At 40.3% G+C, this 13932-nt stretch overlaps 1 protein-coding gene across 1 annotated transcript in view; it reads left to right on the forward strand.

The window, feature by feature from the left end:
- Window positions 1-575: 575 nt before the first annotated feature.
- Window positions 576-13932, forward strand: part of Cast (calpastatin) — a 101146-nt gene continuing 87789 nt past the window's right edge. Inside the window, exons 1-3 of the mRNA XM_026783683.1 lie at window positions 576-795; window positions 10441-10503; window positions 11455-11457. Of these exons, the coding sequence (XP_026639484.1) occupies window positions 721-795; window positions 10441-10503; window positions 11455-11457 (141 nt within the window). The 5' untranslated portion in view covers window positions 576-720. The remainder of the gene's footprint in view (window positions 796-10440; window positions 10504-11454; window positions 11458-13932) is intronic.

Consider the following 13932-nt stretch of genomic DNA (forward strand, 5'->3'; position numbering starts at 1 on the left):
ATCAGCCCAACACAAAAGCAAAACAACCTCAGACACAAAACCCACAGTCTTCACAAAAGGATGTAAGAGTTTAAAATCTGTGCTTATCTACTGGTTTGGACCAGAGCCGGCAGGCTTCTGCTTGTAAAACATTAGGAAACTTGCAGAATTGCAATAATACTTATTAATAATAAATAAATAAAAAGGCCATAAAACACACAAGGACCCAAGTGCATGCTCACACTCAGAGACCGATTTGTTTTTAAAATACGCTTTCAAACAGTTCAAACTCAGGCTACATTTGAGTTAATGACAGATTGAAGGAAAGGTATCCAATTCTCCAAATTCTTAGTAAAGAGGGTCTAGGCCACGCCCCAGTCTAACTCTCTGGTTGCACAATCGCTAGTTCGGCCTAAAGTCGCCCCGGGAACGGCAACCTCCGGCTCCCCCAGTTTGTGTCCCACCGAGACATTTCTGGGGCTCTCCCGAGGAGGGTACAAACCCGGAGTGGAGGGTGTTAACTTGCAGTTCTGGGCCACTGACAAGTTAGGCCGGCCGCTGTGAGCTGCGGGCAGGAAGGGGAGGGCCTAGCGGGGCAAAGGGGAGCGGGGCGCGGGCTCAGGGCTGGGTCGGAAAGCTACTTCACTGCGCTGTCCTGCCACTCCCGCCCCGAGCTAGGGCCGGGGCGTCTGGTAGCTTCTGCGCCTACCCCGAGGCTGAGCCCGCAGCGCCTTCCCCAGAATGTCCCAGCCGGGTAGGAAGCCCGCCGCCTCCCCCAGGCCCCGGCGCGCCGCTGCAGACCGCCACACCCAGGAGGTGAGTAGCTCTCCAGTCTGAGCTGCCCCGGGGCTAGCGGCAGAGGGATCCTGCTCCAGGAGTGGCCCGCCTCAGTCCTGGGGCGTTGTCTAACCTGTCCGGGCTTGGCACCTTCCAGGGTCCGGGAAGGGATCAGGGCTCAGTGCCTGCGGGAAAGCAGGTGGCCCGAGGCTCTTCGTACTGGGTAGTTACGTTAGTGGGGTACGGGGGCTCTTGGAGAAAAGTGGGCTAGTGAAACAGGCGTGCGCATGGGCGTGGAAGGGGGGTAAAGTTCACTCGGGATCTTTAGAGTAAGTGGACTCGCGTCACTGGATAAGGGGGCCTGTCCTCTGTGTGAAGTCGCCCCCAAACCTGTAGGGAGTGGCACCCTGGAACCGACACCTCTTCCCTAACCAGCCTCGGGCCAAGTCGGATGGGGCGGGGCCGCGGTTGCTGTGGGCGGATTCTAGCGTCCCTCCCCTTAGCGCCCTCCCACCGAGCAGCTGCGAGGCGCCCAGCGGGGTGCCAGCAAGGTCCTAGCCTGGGAGAGTCAGCCTGGGGCCACCACTTCACTCTGCGTCGTCGACTGATCCCCAGCTGCACGGCTAGAGCAAGTCTGGGTTGGCGCCATGGCATTCGCAAGTTGGTGGTACAAGACGGTAAATAGAAGGAGCCTGGGCTGGGCTGGGGAAGGGAGTGTTTTTACTTCACCCATGTGGGTGGTAGAGGAAATACTGTCAGAAGTTTGTAAGGGCAGGAGTGGAGACGGATGGGTGCGACCTCCTTGCAAACCTGGTTAGGCTGGGGCAAAAGGCAGAGGCTCACCCTTCTGTGGTATGCGGATGCGCTCTGGGCTGTAGAGTCTAGGAGCTAGGTGCACCAAGTTGAACGGAAAGTAATCCTTAATTCTGTCCTTTGGAACGCATGCCTGGATTCAAGAGCCACTGGAGCCCAGATCTAGTTTTTCAGCTGCTAAATAAAGCTAAAAACTTAAAAAGAATGCTGGACGTGCACTTTCAAACTCGAAAGAGGAGGGGGGGGAATGGAAAAGAAGAAAACATCAGAGAGCAACTGAAATGAAACGAAAGCAATGAAGAGAGGTGAAGAAAGGGCTGGGATGGGAGAGAATAAGAATATCTCACTACTCTATTTTACTTTGCAAGAGGATAAATGTGTTCTATTTGGTTAGTTCACTGAATGTCTGTCCTACCAGTTAGGTGCGATACCCTGTCAAGCTGGCCTTTGTAATGTTTTGAAACCAGGGAGCGAGGAGGTTTTAACATTAAATTAAAAACAATCGAACAAACAAACAAAAAAGTCTTCACAAACACTTTGGTGACAGAGTGACATAAATTGATTTATGGCTGGAATTTCAAAAATTTAGGTTTACCTCCTTTCAGCATGTGCTATGGTAAAATTAATTACTAAGTAGGCAGTCGTTGCATTTAGCAAATGTGTGTTCGAATTAGAAATTGGTCACCCAGGTGTGCTAGCTTCTAGCGTGCTCTTAACTCAGTCGGCAAAGCTTTCAATAAGTCGGTCTTTTAAAATATGTTTCTTTATCTGTAAAATAGCCAAGATAAACATAAGGAGTAGATTCTCTGGACATGCCACATTCATAATTTCAATGATGCTTCTTCACGAGTATTCCCTATTATTCTTTTCTTTGCTATTTAAGCATGTAGTTTTATTGATGTGTTCTAAGAGCAAAAGTTTGCTTTGAGTGGTAACTGTCCAACAATTAAATTATCTGCAAATATTTATGACAGGTGTTCAACTAACAGACTTCTCCACCCAAACTCAGCATTGCCTAAAAGAAATTGTGCCAGATTCCTTCGATGAAGATGGTCTAAATCTTTTCTTTTATTACCTACTGTAATGTGCTAGCCACTTTGCTTTTTCTGCTAAAATATCCACTAGAATCCACTTTGGGAACTATTGCTTAAAGACTTCTGCTTGATTGTAACTTGTAGAATCTTCAGCATGCCTGTGATCAAGCTTTGACTTTAACAGAAACATACGGTGAGTGACAAATGGTTTTAAAAAATTTAACAGCCACATTAACACAAATGTTTTAAGAGGTCAGATTAATGCTAGTAACATTTTTGTTAACATCCCCCATCCCAGGTAACACTTGAGCATGTAATTATGTTCTAACAATTATGTAACTCACCTCTTTTTTGTGTTAATTATTTAAAATCTGGATGTGCTGTGTATTCTACCTCCCAATTTTCAGTTCCCACAAGAGCATTCACTTTCCACGGGGCTAGTGGCATAGCATCAGACAGGAGAGCTCTAGAGACACAGTTCCTAAACTTAAAAAAAAGTCATTTATAAGTGATCACAGATCACTGTAAGAATTAAATAGAAGTCATGTAGTACTTCCTCTCAACAATATACATATATAAAATGCAGCTTTGGGGCATGCAGAGTTTGTTCATAAATCTCTTTCCAGTTGTTTACAGAATTAGTTTTTAACATATAAATACATATACAAGCATATGTTGTATATGTTCTATGTATATACAAAATATGCATATATTTTCCATATATATATATATATATATCGTTTATTTGTTTATGTACCAAGGAATAAAGATATGCAGTTGGACCCTTTTGTCCATGTATTCAGTCACAATCAAAAATAATTTACAAAAATGTGTCTTTACTGAACAGGCACCATTTTTTTGTAATAACAAACAAATAGGATAAAACTGTTTGTTTTGTTTTCTTCAAACAAAATAGGATAAAACTGTTGAAATGTCTTAATATTGGGTATTATAAAGCACACATGGGAGACTGTGCATAGGTTAGATGTAACATGTCATTTTAGATAAGCTATTTGAGTGTCTGCAGGATTTGGTTCCTGAAGTCAGTTTCCAAAAGATACCAAAGGATGGCTACACACACTTCTATCTCAGAGTACTTCTAGTAAATCCTGTAATTAGAGTACCTTTAGAGGGGTTCTTTAAATGCTAAAAATAATGTGAATTTAGGCAAAATAAAATTTCAATAATGTAGAGTTGTCTTCATTTAAGAGCATGCTATCTGTAAAACCAGCCAAAGAAATGTAGTGTTGTATATTGTCACACTGAATACCATCGCTGTCTGAAAAAAATTCTGATTATGGTAAAAAAGTCACTTCATAAAATATTAAAAAGCTACATTTAAAGAATATCTTATCAGCATTATAATTATCAGACTTACTAGTAAATTTGGATCACATTACTAATCAGATCCCTGACTCATAAGTTGATTCTATTATCTTGTGATAATTAAAGGTGTTTCTTAGTTTAATTAGATTCATAGCCATAGCGAGAGCACAGACAAGAAGCCCAGTCATCTGGAAGACTCCATCTTTTCAGCCAGGCTGGGCAAAGTGTTGCAAACTCCCATGGTAAAACAGACAACGTTGCTACAGCGAATTTGGGAGTGGGGACAAAATTATAAGGTCTGCACAAAGGGTGTAGTATTCAGGGTAGCAATAATTAAGAGGTTAAATGTCACTATTTTTGTCTGGCCATCCCTGAATGGATCATTTTCCATTGCATTAAAGCCTTTTAAAGTAACATATGGTATTGTTATTTAATCAGTTTTCAAACTTCTCAGAAAGTTAATTATATTATGCAAGTGCTTTTAAAAAAGTGGTGTGGCTCTCTGGGGTGGAAACTCAGGGTGTCCATTTGAGAGTCCCAGGTGAACAAGGGGGTAATTAGTTCCAAGAAGGCTATTTCAGGACTTGCGGGGTGGGTCAGTCAGACCTTCATTTTTCCCACTTTGGAATAGTTTTAAGATGGAAATCTTTTTAGCATGAGAGTAAAGTTCTGTTCCTCATGTTTTTTTATTTTCTTTTTATGAGAATTTCTAGCCATAAACAAAAAATATTGGGTCTATAGTTCGTGATCCTAGAGAAGCTAAGTAACTCAAAGAAAAACATATATAGATCCTCTTGGAAACCGGAAGCAGACAAAATCTCCAGGCAGAAGATGGGAGCATGGGGGTGGGCGTGGGGTGGGGGAAAGAGGAGAGGGAAAGAGAGAAGGGAGAAGGGGAGGGTTGGGGAGAGCTTGGGGAGTGGAATGGTTGAGATGGAGGAAGGATGGATATGGGAGCAGGGAAGGAGATATCTTAATTAAGGGAGTAATTTTGGGGTTGGCAAGAGGCTTGGCTCTAGAGGGATTCCCAGGAGTCAATGGGGATGTCCCCAGCTAGGACCCTGGGCAGTGGAGGAGAGGATGCCTGAACTTGCTTTGTCCTGTGGTCAGACTGAATATCTTGAAAATAACCACAGAACCTTCGTCCGGTGACGGATGGAGATAGAGACAGAGACCCACATTGGAGCACTGGTCTGAGCTCCCAAGATCCAGTGAAGAGCAGGAGGGAGAAGATGAGCAAGTCAGGACCAAGAGGGGTTTTTCCACCCACTGAGACAGTGTGCCTGTTCTAATGGGAGCTCACCAAATCCAGCTCGACTGGGACTGAACGAGCATGGGATCAAACTGAACCCTCTGAATGTGGCTGACAATTGAGGCTGACTGAAAAGCCAACGATAATGGCACTGGGATTTGTCTCTACTGCATATACTGGCTTTTTGGGATCCTATTCTATTTGGATGCACACCCTCCTAAGCCTGGATGGAGGTGGGAGGGCCTTGGACTTCCCACAGAACAGAATTCCCTGCCCTCTCTTAGGACTGAAAGGGGAGAGGGGGAGGATACGTGGGGGAGTGGGAGACAGACTGGGAGGAGGGGAAAAAGTGGAAATTTTGATTGATATTATTTATAAAATAATAAAAAGAAAACTTATTAAGAAAGTTTTATGACTATCATAATTTTGAAAAAATGTCTATCAGATTTTACCACTTTAAAAAAATTTCAAAAACTGTTCCATGTAAAGAAACTTGGTTGGATAAATTATCACTTTAGAAGGAGCTCTAGTTCATTCAGGGGGAGTGTGTGGTGGGGCAGGGGTGGTATCTGTATGTCATTGTGTTCATGTGGAGGTCATAGGACAGTTGGGGGAACCAGGTCTCTCTTACCTGCAGTGTGGCTGCTAGGAATCAAACGCAGTTACCAGGCTTGCTGGTAAGTGTCATTACCCACTCAACCATGTTACTGGTCCATATTCTCTGATATTTTCAATTTTGTTCCCACAACATTTAGCTTCTAATGAACACTCACTGATTTTTCTTTTTTTATAGTTATTTTTTCTGGGAGTTTTGACATTTTTCAGTTTTAACTAGAATAGCTAGGATTTTGCGCTTGGATAACTCAATGCGGCAAATATTCCTGAGATAAGAGTCACCTAAAGTTTTCTAAACGTTTTCTTAGTAAAACTTTACACAGAAGCAGAAGAAAAAGGATATAATGAACTGTCTGTCACAAATCAAGTTGCATCATTAATGACGAAGATTGTGCCAGACTTGCTTTATCATCAGATCTGCTCCTACATGAAGTATTTTAATGCGTGTGAATTACCACTTTAAGTGTTTCGTGCACAGCCAAGTTGTAGGCCGTTGAGAAGAATGGACTTTTCATTCTACATGCAGTTAATGTGCTCTGGTATGATCTGGTAGGAGACAGTCTCATCCACAGTGATGTGCTAGAGCACCAAACAAACGTTCACCATGGCAACTGGAGGTAGGAAAACATGAAATTCCTTTCCCAGCTCTTTCCTGACTTAGAAAGTGAAACTTTCATATCTATGCTTAGTTCTCATATACATTTCACACAATCAGACTGATATCAAGAGGAAAAGAGCTATGGCATCACTTGATTGTACTTTTATGAACAGCTTTGTCTTTGAGGCCTACTTCTATTCTTTATAGTTGTTAACTTTATTCCCTCTGCCAGTGCAGCAAAAAACGTGGGCATAGAAAATTCTAAAATCTTATTCTTTCTGCAATAACATATTTTTCAATTATTCTTAATAAAAACTATTATTAGCCAGAAAAGAAAAAAAGAACCGAACATTGGGCCAGGTTCCGCCTTAAAATTGAAAATATACTGGGATAGTTACTTTTCTCTATTAAATTAGGAGAAATTAAAAGGTTGAATTATTTACCTAAGACTACGTAACCTTCAGGGTTCTTTAGTCTGTCAGTTTATTGCATCACCTAAGAGACAGATGTGATTCTGAGCATTTAAGTCTAGGGGAATGTGAGACAAAAATAGGCTACCTAGAAAACAAAGACTGGAAAACCAACAGAGAAAGGTGAGGTAATCAGACTTTAGAAGCTGGAGAAGCTACAATAGCCATAGGCAGGAGGAACTAAGTCGTGTGGAAGCCAAAATGATAATTCTTTTGGCCTGCAGACAGTATATACTTGAGAGGCTCTGAGATCACAGAGAAGGTTGGGTGGGGGGGAAGGCCCATACATTCATATCACTCTAGGTCAGTGGTTCTCAACCTTCCTAATGTTTCCTCATGTTGTGACCTCCAACCATGAAATTATTTTCATTACTACTTCATTAATGTAATTTTACTAATGCTATGAGTCATGGTGTAAATACCTGTGTTTTCTGATGGTCTTAGGTGATCCCTGTGAAAGGGTCATTTGACTACCAGAGGGGTCACAACCCCCAAGTTGGGAATTACTGCTCTAGATTCTCACAGACACTACTGGCCAAACCCAGTGTGAGATTATCCATTCTGTGAACTGGCCAGCCAAGATTTCTGATACCAACAGAGATGGGGCAGAAGGGAGCCACCTCTAGGTGTACAGCCAGGACTACCGTTTTGAAGCAAAAGCAGCTTTACATCTCGGCCCTTTGGCTTCAACTAGCAAAGCACATACAAACATATAAGGTTTTGTTGTTGTTGTTTTCTTTTGGAAAGCTTCAATTTGCACATGGACTCTTAAATTTTAAACCTATTTCTCAACCTTCCTTCTTTATCTAGTTTAGTGACCTAAAAAGACCAGACATACTTCTTATGGGATTTTTAAAGGTTTATGGAAATAAAAGCATTTAAACAAGCTTTGTAATTCATAGTCTCACCTGCCATGACCATAAAAAGAGAGGATATAATTTCCATCTGGTTAGAAAGGCAATGTGTGCATTCAGATAGTCATCAGTAAGCAAGTGCCAATCAAGTAGCTGTTTGTTTGCTTTACTGAGAGACAGACAGTAGTACACATAGGAAGGTCCTTTCCTACAAGGCTTGGAATTGGACCAGAGATGCAGGTGTGAAAATAGAGCACTGAGCTCCATGGTTGAGCAGTCTGTTTCCCCAGACTGTATAGAACTATGTAGCCTGCCTGACCCTGGGAAACTCCCCATAATACCAGCTCAGTTGTTGTTCTAAGAAGCAAAGAGTTCTGTTATGGTGTCTATAAGATTCCCTTCAAAACCAGTTGTTCCTGGTTCTGGATGCATAATAGAAATAGCAGAGGAATTTTAGAAAAATAGGTCTACTTCCTGACCTACACAGGCACAATCTAATATCCTACACACTGGCTCAAGTGTTTTCCAAAACTCCTTCAGTGCTTGCAGCATGCTGGGCGGGAGGGAAGCCTTGCTAAGCTAACTGGGTGGTTTCTGTCCTCAGGAGGGCACTGGAACAAATCTTGCCCAAGTTTGTGACAGCACTGACAGCTGAGTTTCTTGTGCTGGGGAGATCTAGGGCTCTGAAGAATACCTTGTTCTTGCTTCACAGTTTTGCCATTAAGTCTCTGGGCATGACTGTGTACATCTGAGTGACCTATCTCCAAGTTGAAGGACAGTTTTCAAGTAACATTTTCAGTTTTTCAAGCAACTTTTTTTAGACATCACACTCATTAACCATGTAATTTACTAATTAAAGTGCATGATCAGTATTTTAAAGTTTATTTCTAGATTGATGCAACCATTCTTACAGATTGCATCTGTTTCCTCCTGAAAGAAACTTTACATCTTTTTCTTTTTAATCCTTGGTTTCAGAAGGACATTAGTCTGACTAGTCTTAGGCACTTCTTATACTACTGCAATTCCTGGTTCTCTGCCTTTCTTTGTAGGCAGACGTTTGTTTATATCCCACTTGTCTGTGCGTGGACCTGTGTGGTCTAGATAACACTAAGAGAGGTCTCCAGTTTCTGCAAAGCTGAAGCCCAGTGGAATTTCGTAGCAGGATAAGAGCTCCTGCTCCAACCCTGTAGACTCCTAACTTCCTCATAGGTTTGTGTCTTTGCTATGGGGAACTATTTCAAGCATATAATACTATGTCTTAGAATGAGGACTCTGGACAGCTGTCCTTGCCAAATTTCTGCCAGTGTATGGGATAGAATGGATTTGGAGGATTATTCCTCCTTGATGTAAGATAGAAAAAGTTTTTAACTATTACCCGTCCCAAACACACATCTGCCACTAAACTCCTGCAGCGTTGGCCACCTCTCTCTGTCTTAGCCCTGTGTAGTTTCCCCTCTTGCTCTTTTCTGACTTTGACTTTTCCTCTAATTCACACATATTGGTTTTAGAATCGGAAGATGTTTTGCTCTGTGTTTTGCTTTCATGTTAGACAGCTATATTACCCTAAAGAATAAATGCAAATCACAAAATCCTATATAGATTATACTTGGTTCTATATGGCACAATCTTCGACTAGACTGTAATCTTTAAGTATCTTGGCAGAGTAGAGCATCAGCTCTCTTTATCCATAGATGAGGCGACAGTGTGTGGTCCCTAGAGTCATTATGGAGAACAAAGGGGAGCACATACCTAGTACCTAATATTGTCACTAGTTTCTTTCCCCTCATATGTGGTCCTTTAATAATATAGTCTATTCTATTTTGGAATCTGTTACTCCTTCCCTGCCCCATGCTTCTCTCCTCTGTGACCATCCTACCAGCCACATGTGGTAGCAATAAACTAAGTCCTCCTTGTTATCTTTTAGAAAGAGTTCTGTAGGTTTCTGATCTGGGTCAAATATGATGTGTATCATCCCCACATATTTTATTCACCAATATAAATAAATGAATTATGGTCAGTTATTTTCATCATTGAATTTGCTGTACTTGAATTTCAGTGAAAACATTTAACTGATTTGATATAAAATACTTACATCTTTCTTTATTGTGTAGGAAAATAATGATGATTCTATTCATGGACATAATTAAATTTTAAAATTACAAATAGGAGCAGTTACATGCATGGTCTTTCTCTTCATAGTTATAATTTCATATTGGTGAATATTTGATGGAAGAACTCTAAGAAAATTTAGAACTGTTGGAACTGATGGGTGACCTGTAAGGTTGTAGACCTTTGTTCTTTCACTACTATCTGCTTGTGCCCATGCTGAACCATGGCTTCACATACAATATGGTCTTTTAAAGATCTCATCTCAATAATGAGCCAGATGTTTCCCCTACTAGCAGTTTGTGCTTCAGAAATCCATGAGAAGTATACTTGCAGGGGATTAGATGCCAAAGAGGCATTACCATCAGTTTTGCACATGGTTAGTTATAAACTGATTTCCTGACTCCTAAATCAATATCTGTATAATCCTTTGGTTTTTAGAGCCTCTGAATAATGGAGAATTCCAATATTCTCTATGTAACATAAAAGGGGTGCTTGTTTTCTTGGTAGTTTTGTTGTTGTTTATACATTTAATCTTTCTGAATTAAAGATGCAATTGTCTTATATCACCTTCCTTTATTAATTATTACCTGCTTTTCTGCTTTTATATTTTTAGCATGTTAACAAAAAGAATTCTGGATCATCCTCTAAATCAGGAGAAAATAAAGGATCAGATGAGGTAATTTCTGTAATAGTTATTATCATTTTCTTTGTTTTGCTTTTAAAATTGTGACTCCTGTTTTGCAATATTAAATAATGATATAGCAAGTAAGGTGTACTTATTGAACAGTTGACAAATTTAGGGATTTTTTATATGTATTTGAACTATGCTATGTCTGTGTGCATCTATGCAATGATGTTTGTAAATGTGGATTCTGTAGGTGCACATGTACCCATGTGCATGGGTTTAGAGGTCAGAGGTCAGTTGCCTTCAACTTTCAGAGTCTCTGTTATTTCTCTGCTCTGTACACAAGGTTAGTTGACCTAGCCATTTCCAGGAATTCTCCTGATCTGACTTCCATGTCCCTGGAGGAGCCCTGGGGTTACAGACTTTCACCCTATGAATCTAGAAATCTGAACTTGGATCCTCATGTTTACACAGCAAATGATTTTGACCACTGAATCACCTACCCAGTCTTAAAAAATTTATCTTGAACTAAGATGTGATTGAAGAATATTAGTCAGAAATCTTGAAACTAAAATCTCCATAGTAACCCTCGGAGAGGAACCTTTTAGGTAGTTTCAATTTTAAAACAGAGCTCAGTTTTGAATGTCTTCTGATTAGAATCGAGAGTTGTTTTGTTGTGAGCATGGCAAATATAAAAAGAACCCAAATGCAATGGTAGGAAGGGATAGATATTTTCAGGAGAATGCACCATGGAAGGAGAGCAGTGATGGCCTAGAATAACAGATCATTCAGAATTGGAGACAAAGGGAAGAGAACTGTTTTTATCTACATTAGTTCAGTAGAGACACTGTAAGAACAATTCTCTGTCAGAATGGCTAAGATCAAAAATACTAAGGAAAGCTTATGCTAGAGAGGATGTGGAGTCAGAGGAACACTCCTCCACTGCTGGTGGAAGTGCAAACTTGTACAGTCATTCTGGAAATCAGTATGATGATTTCTCAGAAAGTTAGGAACCAATCTACCTCAAGATCTAGATATAGAACTCTTGGGCATATACCCAAAGGATACTCAATAATACTACAAGGACATTTTTTCAACTATGTTTATAGCAGCATTATTTGCAATAGCCAGAACCTGTAACAACCTAGACGACCCTCAACTAAAGAATGGATACAAAAAATGTGGTTCATTTACACAATGGAGTACTACTCATCTTTAAAAAAAAATGACATCATGAAATTTGCAGGCAAATGGATGGAACTAGAAAAAAAAAAAACTATCCTCAGTGAGATAACCCAGACTCAGAAATACAAACACAGTGTGTACTCACTCATAAAAGGATAGAAGATATAAAGTCAGCCTGGTCTACAAGAGCTAGTTCCAGGACAGGCTCCAAAACTACAAAGAAACCCTGTCTCGAAAAAAAAAAACACAAAAAGAAGATATAAAGAAATGGGAGCATGGGGGATAGGGCGAGGAGGAAGGGTGGAGTGGAGAATGGAGTAAGGGGAATGGGAAAAATATATAGCCCAATAAAAACAATAATAAAAAGTTACAAAAAGAACAATTCTCCTTGCTTTGAGGTATGTCTTTTTTGCGCTCATGAATATCTGCTTTGATTGATAGCACCCCATTGTGCACTACCAGTGCTGACCTACTTCATTACAGAAGTGCCCTGGAATAGTTTTGTTCTCCAGAGGACACTGGGTTTCCGTCTCTGTCTTGTTGCTGATGTTTAGAGGATTAATCTGCTGGCACACAAGAAGCACTCTTCTGGGAAGAGAGTCCCAGTCAGGGGATCATTCATTGTGAGTTGTTCACTCAAAGAACTGCTAGGGAAGAATTGTACCCTGCCCTCTGCTCTCGTGGCAGATATTCTCAGTAGATCTCACCACTTTTCCTCAGAAGAAGTTGCCTCATTTTGAACGGTTAGTAGCTATATGGTCCTGAAAGACTGAATACATAAAAAACATACAGTGGTGGTCTTATTTTTTCTTTTCATTATCAATATTAAGCAGGTGCTTTTGTAAGTTCGGGCTCTCTTCCTTCTCCTTTTCTGTTCTGGAGCATTTATATGTAAGGAGGAGTCGAGAACTGGGACCTGCCATGTGCTGTGTTCTCTCCAACCTACCAATATCCATGAAAATGTACTTCAGAGTGTTTCTTTGTATTACATTCTAACCTTCAGCGTTGCTAGTGTGCAAGTGTGCATGTGTGTATATGTGTGTGTAAGTCATGTATCTAACAGTGTGTTTATTGAGGCTAGAGGAAAAGTCTTTGAGGAGTTACTTCCACACTGTGGGTCCCAGAGGTCAAGCTCAGGTCACCATGGATTGCAGCAAGAGCTTTGACCCAGTGAACCACCCGACTGACCTTAATTTACAATGTTTCTTACCAATGATATTTGTATTGAAAATTTTTGTTTCTATGAAGTGCAAATTTTTTACAATGAAAATAAATGTAAGATTCCATTCCATTTCCTTTAAAAATCACTAAATAATGAATTCCCATATGGAAACTAACATTTTTCATTTCTAATATCATGACAGTATTGGCCATTATTTAATCATTTTACCAACACTGCCCTTTAAATATATTTCCAAATTAGTTATCTTTTAAATTAATTTTAATTAGACAAATTGCAGGAACTTTATGTCTCTTCAAAGGGGACATACACTTTGTGATGTCGTTCTCGATTGATGTAGAGATTAAACTAGATGCACACAAAGGGAAATCTTTTCTGGTACAGCAAAGTGCACGATAAAGTAGTTTCCATGCTGTCTTTCTGACCAATTGTATTATAATTTGGAAGCTTTAAAATAGTATCTTGAATAGACAGGCATTATTGGTGTAGGCTTAGTTGCTACCACAGTGTTTGTGATATATGGATCATTAAAGCCGGTCCTACTTGTCAGAGGCTTAGGAGGACTACTCAGAAGCCTGTGTGTGATGTTGTTAGGAAAGAAAAAAAGATCTCATTCTGCCAAGGCATCCTTCACTTCAAATTTTAACTGTAAAGTCATTATATAGATCAAAAGTGGAGAAAAACTGTTCTCCTGACTGTTAGCATTTGAAGCAGTTCTGACATTGTTTAATACCATTGCTTGAAAATTCACAGCTCCTAACCCTGTAGTAGAGGCTGTTTGGCTCTGTTCCAACTGGAATACATAATGTCTTTCCTCTCCCCTATAGCTTAAATTATGGCTTTAGACAAAACAAATCCAGCAGAGTGTAAACATGTGAAGGATAATCCATGAACCAAATACCTTCCAATATTAAAAATTCTATGAGCTCTGGGATCTTGACAAATTCTGACTACTTCTTTTGGTTAGAGAAGATAAACATGAAAATTGATACTTAATAGCTAAGATGTTTTCAAAAATAATTATCTTCTCAAAAATGTCTAATGGTTTATTTGTATGTGGCAAAAGATGAGGTATTGTGACCCAGGTGATAGTTCAAGAAACAGTCTTACATTAA

Source organism: Microtus ochrogaster, chromosome 19 (assembly GCF_000317375.1).
Source record: "Microtus ochrogaster isolate Prairie Vole_2 chromosome 19, MicOch1.0, whole genome shotgun sequence".
NCBI lineage: Eukaryota > Metazoa > Chordata > Mammalia > Rodentia > Cricetidae > Microtus > Microtus ochrogaster.